Source organism: Tachysurus vachellii, chromosome 10 (assembly GCF_030014155.1).
Source record: "Tachysurus vachellii isolate PV-2020 chromosome 10, HZAU_Pvac_v1, whole genome shotgun sequence".
NCBI classification, from domain to species: domain Eukaryota; kingdom Metazoa; phylum Chordata; class Actinopteri; order Siluriformes; family Bagridae; genus Tachysurus; species Tachysurus vachellii.
Window position 1 is genome coordinate 4,250,650 of NC_083469.1, and position 14,351 is coordinate 4,265,000.

Below are 14,351 nucleotides of genomic sequence, written 5' to 3' on the forward strand. Positions count from 1 at the left end.
TAGACGTGGAGCTACATCACGTGACTCGGTGCTTAAATGTGATTGGTGGAACGTTTACAATTGAAAAAGCCGCTCTATAGGAAGTTGAATGAAACACGTATGTCATTTATTTTTTTATTGATTAAATATTTCAGATATTTTATTTATTAAATGTTTCAGATATTTTTTTTTATCAGGGCAGAACATTTATGTACACATTAATACATTATTGAATAACAAAATCACCACCATGTCACCAATCTTGAATCTTAAAATCTTTATTAGTTTAAAGTCAGACTTTTTTTTTTTTTTTTTTAAAAACAGCACTTGATCAGCAGTCGTTCTTAATTTTCAAAAATGTAAGATAACAAAAAACATATACCCATTTCAACCAAGTGAAAAAACAACTTGAACGTACAACATTAAAAACGGTGACTGAGGATGAAGACGTACGCACATAAAGGAACATTTAAACTCATGTCAAATATAGTTTAAAAAATACAGATGCCGGAAAAATACAATAAGTACTTAAATGTCTACAGGTAAGTGAGGAAAGAAAAGGAAGTGGAGAGGTTATTGGTTTTGGGTCCTGAGTGGTAATCTGGATCGCGGCGGCGTCACCGAGCTCTCGTTCTCAGCTACCTTCGAGCGGTTCAGAGACTTGCTGAGGTTCTCTTTTTTAGACTTTTTCTGTAATAGAGGAAAGAAAAGCAATGTTGCTCTTAACAATAATATACAATGTTTTTACAGTCATTAGTACACGTAGGAATCATATTGGAGATACTTAACCATTTGGTATTTGTGAATGTTAAGTTTTAAGCTACTATAGAAGGGAGTCATTTACATTTACAGCATTTAGCGCCCTTATCCAGAGCGTCTTACATTTTTATTTATTTATTTTTTTTTTTTATATACAACTGAGCAATTGAGGGTTAAGGGCCTTGCTCAGGAAAGACCTGGAGCGTCCTTTATAGAGCCCTGACCTCGACCCCAACGAATACCTTTGGGCTGAACTGGAGCACAGACTGCACTCCTCACCCAATACCAGGGTCTGATCTCACAAAGACTCACACAGCCATTTAAACAAATCCCCACAGCCATGCTCAATAATATAAATGTAGTAGAAAGCCTTCCAGAAGAATTGACCTCATTATAGCAGCAAAGAGGAACCAAGTCTGGGATGTTCAAAATGCACATACAAGAATGATTGTCAGGTGTCCGTAAATGTATAGCTACATAGTGTACTTTAAAAAATAGGCTTCATTTAGTAGAATATATTTTCAGAATGAAAGCCAAGTACACACCGTCTATGAATACACTGGGAAAGGCAAGCTCACGTCTAGAATATGCAATGTTAGCTGAGTCGTACCTGCCTTCTGTATATTTTCATAATTGGTACATGTTTAAATAGTGCAATATGAAGACCTGCCAAACACATATTAGCTGATATCCAGTTCAATATCTACACATCTAATAGGCAAGTGTAATAGGAAAGGAAATAACCTTTGCAAATATTTGAATGATCTGAACTTTACCTTAAAGAAAGGAACTCTTCCCTCCTCATAGCACATCAGATTCTCCTCGGATATAGACTGCTGCGTGGAGTTACTGTCACTGGAGCTGCAAACTTCATCCTCCAGAGAGTCCTATTCACAGAAATACATCAGCCTTGTACAAAACAAATCCTAAATGTGGGTTTTATCTCCATGCATTATGTATAAATATCTGGTGTGAGGTCTGAACCTGGTCTACTGGTTTCTCCTCCTCCTCTCCCTCAGTGAGGGCTTCACACTGCCCGAGGGCACTCATTAGCTGCTCCTGCTGAGCCCTAAACTCGTCCTCCAGCTCGGTTCTCCCCTTCAGTGGCACGAGTGCACGAGGGTACATGTACTCCTTACGCTTTGGTGTTGTGCCTAAACACATACACACGATCAGATATTAAACCATGTACATTTGCTCTTATAATAACTGCATTTGTCTGCACAGAAAAAGCCATGAAACTGGTAAATCAAAGGTAGTAAAACATGTTCAATTTAAAAAATAAATAGTAATAAATGATCCCTTTGGCAAATCCAAATCAGAGAGAGATTTTAGTTTGATTAAAAACAGATTCTTTTTTTTTTTTTAGAGCTACACCTACGAAGAAAATGTAATGAATTACAATTATAAATAAAAATACACACAAACCACAAAAGTAAGATGAACCCAGCTTATTGACAGAGACTATTTACATAAATAAATATAAATAGAAATCCTGGCTTCTCACCCGTAGGCAGATCCTGCTGAAGTTCATTACTGAGGAAGTTGTTGACCGCATTATGGGTCTGTGTGATGAGAACTGAGAGCTCTTCTCTGTGTTGCTGCAGAATGGCCTGGTCTTCACACGTCTGGGCCTCCACTCCTTTCAGGAGACCTTGCATTTCTTGCTGCACTGGAGCGAGGCGAGCTTGGCACTCCTCTGTGATGGCCTGACCTCGCTCCTCTACATGCTGTAAATAAAGCAGGAGATCAGAGGTTACATCTGTGGTACTATATGGTATAAACACTGATACAAGAAGTGCCTTAATATCGACAGGAATGTGACCAACAGCTCACTTCCTCTCAACCCTTCGATGACTGCACATGTCTCACCTTCAGAAGCTTGTGCACAGCAGCCTTGCTCTCCTCAGCGAGGGTCAGCTGTTCCTCGGCACGTCTCTCAGTCAGGTCTCTGGCTGCGTGACACCACTGGAGGCTCGAGTCAGCCAACGACTCCAGAGAGCTCTGCAGGAGGCCGCAGTACCCAGCACTTTCCTCCAACGCCGCACGTTCCTCCTCCGCCACGCCACACATTTCCTTAATCACTCCATCTGTACATGAACTCAGACGAGCGCCGACTGTCGAGCTCTCCTGTTCAGCTGAGGTGCATTGGCTAAGGAAAAGAAAAGACTCCTTAACTTTTAGATCACCTTTTATACACATTTTTCTTCAGTAAGTGTTTAAACGAGACAAGAATTAGTATTTCACGGTGAGCATTAACCCAACGCTTCCTCCTCACCTCTGTATTGTAATTTTTAGAGTCTCCATGGGAGCATCCTGTGCATCTGATGCCTCCTGAAGCCCCTTAAAGTCAGACTGTGTGTCCAGGGCCAGGAGGTTCATCTGATCCTGGACGCACCGAAGTAGCTGCGCTACACGCTGTAACACAGAAAACAAACAATCTGTACCTGACAAGACAGTACACAAACACTAAGGATATTGTATGCTACTCTTTTTAGACCATTTTCATTTTGTTGGTTTGCAATTTCTGCAATTACTGTAGTCAGACTTCACAGCACTTCTGTTAACACCATCTTCACAAAAACACTGGGTTACTGTTGTTAAAGTGAAATGCTTGAGGCAAAATTACTATTAATACCCCAAAGTTACTTAATTTGCTATAACAGGACATGAGTTTTTTTGCTCTACTCTTATACCAAAATATTTTACCCAAATTAATTCAAGAAGGATGCGTCATCATAAAGTCATTTAAAAGTTACAGTGTGCCTCAGTTATGGACTGAAAGCTCATTATAAATATACATTATATATAGATTTATTATTTTTTATTAAACTTGTGCTTTAAATCACTAGTGACAGCAACACGTACTGTTTGATGTTGGTGTCCAGCCTGGTTGATCTGCTCCTTCAGCTTGCTGTGTTCAGCCTGGAGGGATGTGAAGCCATGCACAGCCGTTTCCCGCATGCGCACCAGCGCCTCCATGTGGCCACTAAAAAATGTTGCCATGTCTGCTTTCATCTCCTCCAACTGGGTGTAGAAAAGAAAAGGTCACCACTTTAACACACAAACCTGTGCACATCCTAGTACTGAAATGTTTGGTGGCAGCAATTCATCAAGGCTTGCAACTATAGCAAAAGAAAATTAACTAGTAATGCAGTCAGTTGTTTAAACCGCAAAACACAAACCCTTCTGGTCCTGAAGACGGACATCCATTCAGTATAAAAGTTAGATTACAGGGTACATTTCTATACATGTCCCCATTTATGAGCGGTTGCTATTGAAACCTCTGATCAGAACAAGTACATTAATATAAACTTGTGAGTTGCCTTAGCTGAACTCTGCGGTCAATCACAGCATTCAAATGTGCTTCATTACGTTTCTCAAGTAAGGACAGAATAGCCAAAAGGAATAAACACACACCTGTCCAGCCAGTACGTTATACTTCTGCAGCGTCTGTTTCAAGCCTTCGTTCACAGCCACAATTGATCCAATAGCAGGCATCGCTTTTGCAGTTAGAACATCTTCTAAGTGAAGTTTATGTTCATCCTGAGGGGCAAAAATAAATCTGAAAACCTATTGTTACACCAGCTCTCTTACAGCCCTGGATCTTTCCCATGAACCTAAACCCTAACTGATGCTGAAGTAAATAGTTTTATTCCAGGCACAAACTGTGAAACCCTCTCACCAGCATTTGAAGCATGGCATCTCTGCTCCCGTGTGTGAGCTCGTCCTGCTGCAGCAGTTTGGCCTTGCAGCCGTTCACTCCTTCCTCCACCGCCTCCTGGACAGCGGAGTAGGAATGGAGAACGGAGCCCACAGCCTGCTCGAACACACGCCCGGTTCCTCCCAGCAGCTCCGCTAAAACACACATACAGCCACAACAAGATCACAACAGGGCTGTTTAATCTTCACTCTAAACCTTACATTTAACCCTGGCTGGGTAGAGGAACATTTCACACGTGTAATTTAGAACAGGGGTTATGAAGCACAGCTTTTGCAGAGTTAACGCCACATTGGGGTGGCAAACTTCGACGCTGCGGCTAGATGCTTAGTAAAGAACAAATCAGAAAACATCATGTGCATCATCACAATGACAAGGTTGTAGCAACACCGTTTACTGAGACATTTATGTTGAGTCAGGTGGCACTGAACACTTAAGTGCGTGCTGTATGAGCGTCTCTACTTCTTACGAAGGCTGAGAAAAGCCCATCTCCCTCCCCCATCCTGACTACTTTTTACAGAGGGACCATTGAGAGCATTCTGAGCAGCTGCATCACTGTCTGGTTTGGGAACTGCACCATCTCAGAACGCAAGACCCTGCAGCGGATATTGAGGACAGCTGAGATGATCATTGGAGTTTCTCTTCCCTCCATCAGACATTTACACCTCATGCTGCATCCGCAAAGCCAATAGCATCACACACCCCTCACACTCTTCACCCCACCGCCGCCTGGAAAAAGGAACCGAAGCATTCGGGACCTCACAACAAGACTGTGTAACAGTTTCTTTCCACAAGACATCAGACTTCTTAATAACTGAACTGTATTGAGCACAACACACACCCCAACTGTATGGACTGCACAGACCTACACCAAATACACACACTTCCAATATACATCCATCAACTCGTTTACATGCTGTTTTTGCACAGTTTTTACTCTTTGCACATGCGGTCTCACATTTCAGCCGTTTCCTGTTTTGCACAATACATTACAATATCTCTGGTATCTTAAGTATGTAACTTAGTGAGCCAGCATTAATGTATTCAATGTTAGAGATTTAAGCACTTATGTACGTCGCTCTGGATAAGGGCGTCTGCCAAATGTTGTAAATGGCAAACTGCTGCTACAATACTGTGTTCATTCCAGTATTTCTGCACACACTATTGTTGAACATACAGTATTTACACTGGGCAGAGCTCTTTGTGTATTGTCTTGTCATTTTTTGTTCAAACAGTCTTTGTCTTTTGTCTCACACTGTGTACTCCAGGTTGCACAAATGCACTTTATGTGGCTAGGACTAACTTAAAGTCCTTAGATCTGTCTGTTTTATGTAGCCCTTGATCCTGAAGAAATGTCGCATTTCACGGTGTACTCCAACAGCTATATATGGTTGAAATGACAAAAGCTTCTTGACTTAAAAGAAGTCGAGAACTTGACTTCTCGAAATAAATCACACTGAAAAAAATAAGTGAATGCTGGATATCATTGAAAGCCTGGTGGACTACAAAAACTACTCAAAACAGATGAGAATTCTGTGAAAGAGAATACCTGCTCAGGTTCAAAACGACAAACCTGAACTTTCTCACTGATGTGAAAGATGAGGCGTTATTTAAAGTGGCTGTGTGCTGGATTTATCCAATCGTGGCTGTTGATGTGCAAATATGCAAATCAGAAGGCTGTATAAACGGGAAAAACGTCAGATTGTGAAGAGCCGGGATTCAGTTTTAACCCTGGGTAAAGTATAAGCAGTGTGAACAATCAACATAGCTCAAGATTCTGTTTAGCCAGAGTTTATAAAATCACCCAGTGGAACCATCGTGAGTGCAAGAAGCCATAAACTGTACTTAGTGATTCTGTACTGCTGATTCTACTCTAGCTGACTATTTAGAAGCATCGAACATGTTTAACATGGAAATCTAGTTTCATAGCATTATTTTTGTGCTATTTTTTGTATAGATAAACCTTCTTAAAAATCATACACTCTTAAGCCAAAACATGTACTAAATACACACTAAAGAGTCTTCAGTACCTTCATTTGTATAACAAATAATGCACTAAAGTATTAGCTATAGCAAGTATTCAACCCCAGGAGTGTTATGTACTCACCCATAGCATGGCGGTAGTGATCTAGCATGGCGGTGTGTTTGAGGCTGTGCTGCTGCAAGGCGCCTTGCATGCTGCTGCAGGTTTGCTCCATGCACTGGGCAAAGAGACTCTGAGCCGTGGAGTTGTGCTGCTCCACAGCCTGCACCCGCTGCAGCTTGGCATGGAGGCCTCCCACGTCCGACGTGCTCACCTCCACCGTGCTCAGCAGCTACAGAACATTAACATTTGAATGTTACAAAAATCCTTTGTAGGATTGGTAAACTAAGGTTTTTACACCATCACACCTGTCCTGCAGCATCGTACAGCTGGCTCTCAGTGGTCTGCAGCTTCGTGGTGATGAACTCCTCCTGTGTGAGCCTCTGCCTGGTGTCCTTCAGGTCCTTGTGAGCCTCCTCCAGTTGCTGGCTCTTGTCCTGCAGGTCCTCGCTGCACTGTTCCAGCTTCTGTTTGCTGTCTGTGAACAGCTCCATCAGCTAGATCAGAGATTTTCACATTTTATTCCCTCGTAATAAATATCTTGCTGCAGAAAATGACTGCAGCAAACAGCACAAACCATTGTCCCAAAGGAAATAAAAGGACAGCCGTTAACTTTTAAACTGAAAGTGCTGACTGTCAAAAACACAAAGACAAAAGCAGAAGTTTAAAACCTTACTCTCTTGAGGTCCTCCTCCACTGCTGCAATCCTCTCTGTGTATTCTGTGATCTGTTCTTCCTGACTCACAAGTTTACTGTTCATACTCCTATAAAACACAAACAACTCTCAGCTAATATTCTGTGCCTAGCAGCATGAGATTACAAGTAAATGCTAAGAACTGGGTGCTTTGATTAAAACGTCCATGTTTTCTAGTCACAGGCAATCTTTTATACTTGACTTCAGAGACCAAGCATGACATGAGTAAAAGTTTTAATAACTTATATTTAAAAAAAAAAAAAAAAAAAAACACACACACACACACACACACACACACACAACACACCAGCTTCACTGTACACTCAATGAGTATTAGTATTTGGTCGAGTAAGAGCACTAATCTGGGGTAAATGCACTGAGGTCCTGTTCCAGTACAGTGAACTCACTCATAGTTCTCAGCTGAGAGATACACGCCATGCTTCTCACGAGTAGCAGCCAGATCCCGCTTCAACCGCTCAATCTCCTCGGTGTACTCCTAGATTTATATATTAAAATAACAATAAATTAATCCTGATCACATCAAGTATGCCAAAATAAAAATTAAACCATTCATGTTGGGATAAAATCATAGATTTATTTAATATCTATGGAGTAAACACACAAAGCAGACTTTTATAATGAGACTTGCCTTGATAAGGGTTCTCTTGGTGAGTTTCTGGTTCACTTCGGGCTTGTTCATGATGTTCTTCGCCCTGTTAGCGTAATCCAGTGTACTGAGAGTCTCCTGCGTTCAGTGAGCAAGAAAATATTTGGGGTTAGTTACGAGTAGGCAGCAGCCTTTGACTTGAACACATTCACACATACAGCATCTCAAGCAACCAGAGAACATGAGTGAGTGACCGCTGGTGATTAGATGGGGACGTGTTCATGACATGACGGTCACAAAAACTTTAGTACCTCTAAGTTGATGGAAGCTGGAGAGACTGTGGCGATGATTGAGGTCTTGGTGCGTCCACCCAGCGAGTCCTGGAGGATACGGGTAAGCTTGGACTCACGGTAAGGCACGTGGGGACCGCGTTCCACCAGAGCTGTGATCACACGACCAAGCGTCAACAGTGACTGGTTGATGTTTCCTGCCTCTCGAGCGCGCTTGTCCACTGCTCCAGAGCGACCGATGTTCTCGCTGCCCGCAAGATCCACCTGACAGAGACATTCTTTACTTCGATGAGATGCAAATATTAGACTAACCAACAGCAAGCCGTTAGTCCTGCTGCATACATTAACTATAACAACAACAACAACAAGTGTGCTTAATAATAACAAGCCTTACCAGGTTCAGTTTTCCAATCTTCACTAGCTCCTCTCCTTCCAGAGTGATCTCCTTCATGTGAATGGTGACGGAGAACACCGAGTGAGAACGGCTGGAGAGAAAGGTAAGAGAATAATCATACACCATCCTCCATTGAAACCGAAGACTATCTATATCCAAATGCAGCTATCGATCCATATCCCTCCATTTCTACATATACATACATATAATATAATATATACACACGTATCTATCCATCTCTACAGACACACGATGCAGTTTGCTTTCTTACCTAGAGTATGCATTCATCAGCGTGGATGCGGTCTTCCTCTTGGCTGATCCTCTCTCAAGGATCTGATAGACCTCGTTCTTGTTATGCACCGTTATCTCCTCCAGTCCCTTAACGATAACACCTCTCTAATAAGGCAGAAAAACAAAAAGGCGGCGGGATAAGAAAAGAAAACCTAGATTTAAAACGTTTAGAAAATTCAGCCAGCAGGGTACTTTACAGACCTTGTTTCTGGGGTCGTCAAACAGCTGCAGCCTTTCTGTGACATCCGGCGAGGGACTGAGAAGGTCAAACAGCTCTTCGTTATAAATCTCCAGCAGGGAAACCTTCACAGAGAACTCAGTGCCGTTCGTGGTAAGCTTCTCGAAGATCTGGTGAAGAGTACGAGGGATGATACCAGCCAGAGGATCCTGGAAAAGGAAGTTGTAATGTAATCCAACATCATGATGTTAATCCATTTTCAGTGGTTCTTTAACAAAACCCTCAGGTTACCTCCTCCCAGGTGAATTCCTCATTAGGTGACCTTTCACCCTCCATTGTGAAGGTCTTCCCTGTGCCTGTTTGCCCATATCTTAAAAAGAAAGAAAATAAAATTTAAAAAAAAAAAAAAAAAAAAAAAAAATTCACAGCAGTGCTTAAACAGGAATTCTTTGACACAGATATTAGAGTTTGAAGGTTCACCCACGCAAAAATGGTGCAGTTATATCCCATGATGACTTCATCTAATATGGGACACACCACACTCTTGTACACGTCTATCTGCTTTGCAGACGGACCAAACACCTGCATATGGGCGAGAGAGGGTAAAAATTAAACCCAACACCACCTTACAATGTACATTCGTAGGGTGCAAATAAAAGATCAGAAGTGTTAAGCAGCATTACAAAAAGGATACCCAACACAAAGGGCATGTAAAAAAAATAAATAAATAAAAAAAAACAAACATTAACAGTTAACAAAAATAAAGATCAGATATCATCCAAAACTAAACAGTTCAAACATTTGTATTTTTTTAATTAACAAAACGTGATTTATACTGATTATAGTATAAAAGCACGACTACAATCTTACAAATTCTACTTAAAACAAATCACAAGGAGGTGTGACAGCATCAAACTAATTTAGAAGCAGGATGCGGCTTGATATCAGTAAAGTTCAGTGTTTTATATTACGCCTGACATTTGGTGAGAATGTAAAACTTCAAAACAATATATTTTTTTAAAATAGGAGTCAGTTTTCCCAACCATTACAATGATCATTGATGTTGGTAGCATCAGCCAATCAACAAACGGAGCTTAATTTTCCTCAACTTGTGCAAAAGGAAACACAGAGAAACCTTACAAACATTCATGATTAAAAAAAGTGAAGTGGTTGAGTAGACTTGTTCTTAGAGCAAACTGAGACTACACCTATGAACAGAGACTGGGTACGTCGTTTCCAGTTTAAAGAGCAACCACAAATTGGGACAGTGGAAATAAAATCACACACAAATGGTTTACAGGACTTACTCTAATACCAGATTAATAAAAATACATTAACACACTATGTTTAATCAGATTGGCCTGAGTCTGTCCCCTTTATTCCCGCATAAGTGTATAAATTCATGTATAGATGAATGTAAAATCAGTTATTATTCAGCAGCTTTTCACCAGTGACACACACACACACACACACACCACGCACCATGTCGAAGGTGTACATTTTCCTGGAGGTTTTGTCCGTGACGCTCCCAGTACGGACCGTCACCTCTTTCCTGTTTGAGTCACAGTCCACCACTCCATGGGAGTTAGACTTACGCTCCACTGCATTGAAAGGCCTGAAAAACATTCACAAGAATTGTCCATTATAAGCACAGGTGATCGTCACAATCTCAATAAACCTTTACATAAAATATCCATAATAAACATTTATAATGAACAACCTGCCTAAAAATCTCTAATTACTACACACTAATAAATCAGCAACAAATGCTTCAACAATCCTTCACAATAAAACCACAAAATAAATATTCAAAAATAAACACACACAACCACCCTTCACAATAAACACACACAACCACCCTTCACAATAAACACACACAACCACCCTTCACAATAAACACACACAACCACCCTTCACAATAAACACACACAACCACCCTTCACAATAAACACACACAACCACCCTTCACAATAAACACACACAACCACCCTTCACAATAAACACACACAACCACCCTTCACAATAAACACACACAACCACCCTTCACAATAAACACACACAACCACCCTTCACAATAAACACACACAACCACCCTTCACAATAAACACACACAACCACCCTTCACAATAAACACACACAACCACCCTTCACAATAAACACACACAACCACCCTTCACAATAAACACACACAACCACCCTTCACAATAAACACACACAACCACCCTTCACAATAAACACACACAACCACCCTTCACAATAAACACACACAACCACCCTTCACAATAAACACACACAACCACCCTTCACAATAAACACACACAACCACCCTTCACAATAAATATCCACAATAGTGCTGTACAAGAAATATATTTGCAAACATATCACAATAAATATCCTCTAATCCTTCACAGTAAACATCCACAATAACCCTTTAAAAAGTTTACCTCCATAATAAAACAGCATCAGCTATTAACACGTGAGCAATGATAATAAACCGTTAACTATTTTACAGAATTGAGTAAATGTTTACCTGCATCTCACGACCACTTGGATGTTTCGGCCTTTTTCATCTTTTTTGGTGATCTGTATTAGATTAGACATGATCACTGAGCGTCTTCTGGACTGATCCAGCTCGGCGTTTTCCGTTCACTGACGTTTCGCTGTGTAAAATTTTTAAAAACGAAAAGTTTACGTTAGACCGGAAACTCGCGCGCGTTATATTTCCTACCGTTAAACTATTAGCTAGTTAGCTCAAGTCATTTAAACGCGTCAAAACGGTTAGCAATAGCAACTGATGATGGATAATTGAATAAAACATTGCATTGATGAACATTTACGGGACTTAAAAAAAGAAAAGAATGAATACATGACAGAAATAAAATGTATAAACAGTAATGGCGCCTGCAGTTAATTTAAATGACCTAGCTACAATTTAGATGTTAAAATTAGCTCTGAAAACTTACCCAACAACGTCCCCCGGCTGGTGTCTGACACGGGGGGAAGTTACAGAAGAATAAAATACTTTTTTGTTAATAAGTCGTTCACGGATAAAACACCGTCCGACTCTTCACACCTCACTTCACTACACAGAAACAACGGCAAACCGACAGTTAGCTGACTTTGAATGTTGCGCCTCAGTCGGCGTGAGCCAATCAGCGTACGGCATTACTCTAGTCTGTGACGTTATTGGTTGAAATTCAGAGAAGGGGCGGGTCCGTGTGGCATCACATGATTATGTAGTGCATGTTTGCAGTGAAGGAAACGTGTTAAGGTTATAGAGTAAAGTTATTATATAATGTTTTGCAGACGTTTGGACGTTTTGCTGACATGCTAACAGCCTTGTGTTTATTACTTTACACCAAAAATGTGATTTGTAATTAAGCTTATAAGCTAAAATACAACTGGAACTACATTTGTTTTGGAGGTTTTAGTTATTGTTGTCAAGTCAAGTCACTTTTATTGTCACATCACCACAGCATATGTGCCTTGGTGAATGAAATTCTTAGGAGCGAACTCCAGAAATTGCAGAACAATTATACAGATAATGAGTTGACGTGAAAGTGTGCAATTTGCTCATACATATAGTCAGTACAATATGTGTGTACAATATGTACAATTAACAAACAGATAATGAAATCAACATGTGAACATGTGAGCAATATGCTCATACATATAGTCAGTACACACAGTGTACTGTTGGGCATCCTTACAGTAGCACTACACATTATATGCAATATGTACTTATATACATATATATATATACATATATATATATATATACATATATATATATATATAAAATACTATAAGGTGGGGCACGGTGGCTTAGTGGTTAGCACGTTCGCCTCACACCTCCAGGGTCGGGGTTCGATTCCCGCCTCCACCTTGTGTGTGTGGAGTTTGCATGTTCTCCCCGTGCCTCGGGGGTTTCCTCCGGGTACTCCGGTTTCCTCCCCGGTCCAAAGACATGCATGGTAGGTTGATTGGCATCTCTGGAAAAATAGTCCCGATTGCGTGAGTGAATGAGTGTGTGTGTGTGCCCTGCGATGGGTTGGCACTCCGTCCAGGGTGTATCCTGCCTTGATGCCCAATGACGCCTGAGATAGGCACAGGCTCCCCGTGACCTGAGGTAGTTCGGATAAACGGTAGAAGATGAGTGAATGAATATTATAAGGTGCAACAGATTGTACAGGTACAGAAGTGACATGGAAGTGCATCGGATGGTATCTTGTGGTAACAGATGGATTATTGTATTAAATGCAGTGTGTATGTATAGTCCACTGTGGATAGTCCGAAGTTAAAGTGTTTTGGTCAGGAATTAAAAAAATGGGTAAATAAATAAAAAAATACAAATAAATCATATTGTTATGTATTTACATAAACCTTGTGCACTCACATCAAACATGTTGACACGTTTATATCAATAAATAAACCTTATAAACACATGGACGAGTGGAAGATGAATGTCCAGCTGTTGATGTTTACAGTCTGAAAGTTAGTATTAAACTGATTAATTTCCATAATTTTTTTTGTTTTCAGCTATAAATAGGATTTTATTAAGTAGCCGGAGATATTTGAGTCAATGATATGGAGGTGATTTTAATGGTCATTTTTGAAACAGTTTTTTTTTTTCTAAATAGACTTAACGTTAGAATTAATTCGATTCAATTTATTCGTCTAGCACGTTTAACAATTCGCATTATCGCAAAACAGCTTTACAGAAGTATAGAAGAAGAATAAAAATAGACCAAATAAATACATACATTTTAAAGATTTAAATTTATGTATTTAATTGTTTTTAATTTATTAAATTTAAGATTACATTTTTTTTTTAAATATTCATTTCAATTTTAAATACTATTAAAATATTTTAAATATCTCTAACGTCTATTACTAATGAGCAAGCTGGAGGCGAAGGTGGCAAAGAAAATCCCTGAGATGATATGAGGAAGGAACCTTATTCTTATTTGGGTGACACTGGACAGTAAATAATCTAAATGTAAATAATGGATAAAGAAACTAATGGGTCAGCACAGACTGAGATAATCACTGACCCAATGCTAATTCCCAAAAAGGAATGACAGTCCCTGGATGGCCCCATCCACAGTGATCCCATGAGTCACTGGCTGACTAGAGTTAAGGTACAGACCAATAGTTCTGACCTCTAGCTTGGGTAAATTGTATAAAAAATACATTCAGATGATTATTTATGTTATTGGGCTATCAGAAGGAAAAATGGCACTTTTATACAATTAAATAGACTAGGAGTAAAATGCAGGTTATACACCTGGCTATTAGACCATCCGAACTTCTCGGGTCACGGGGAGCCTGTGCCTATCTCAGGCGTCATTGGGC

General features: G+C 40.2%; 1 protein-coding gene across 1 annotated transcript; it reads right to left on the bottom strand.

The window, feature by feature from the left end:
• Positions 1-241: 241 nt before the first annotated feature.
• On the bottom strand, positions 242-12,105 carry kif11 (kinesin family member 11). The gene is made up of 23 exons (XM_060879491.1): positions 11,960-12,105; positions 11,527-11,656; positions 10,479-10,611; positions 9,481-9,578; positions 9,288-9,366; positions 9,020-9,205; positions 8,799-8,923; positions 8,528-8,618; positions 8,155-8,397; positions 7,886-7,981; positions 7,644-7,732; positions 7,219-7,306; positions 6,851-7,039; positions 6,567-6,774; positions 4,424-4,596; positions 4,159-4,284; positions 3,607-3,765; positions 3,017-3,156; positions 2,611-2,890; positions 2,246-2,468; positions 1,723-1,892; positions 1,515-1,625; positions 242-669 (listed from the first exon to the last, which is right to left on the bottom strand). Exons 2-23 carry the CDS (start codon positions 11,595-11,597, stop codon positions 553-555), a joined length of 3,195 nt encoding a protein of 1,064 aa, XP_060735474.1. The 5' UTR covers positions 11,598-11,656; positions 11,960-12,105; the 3' UTR covers positions 242-552.
• Between the last annotated feature and the right edge of the window lie 2,246 nt (positions 12,106-14,351).

Coding starts and splice junctions, on each gene's coding strand:
- kif11 (XM_060879491.1), bottom strand. CDS start 11,597: ATGTCTAATCTAATACAGATCACCAAAAAAGATGAAAAAGGCCGAAAC. Junction 1,893..2,245: donor TCAGCAGGATCTGCCTACGG/GTGAGAAGCCAG, acceptor GTATGTGTTTAG/GCACAACACCAAAGCGTAAG. Junction 1,626..1,722: donor AGGAGAAACCAGTAGACCAG/GTTCAGACCTCA, acceptor TTCTGTGAATAG/GACTCTCTGGAGGATGAAGT.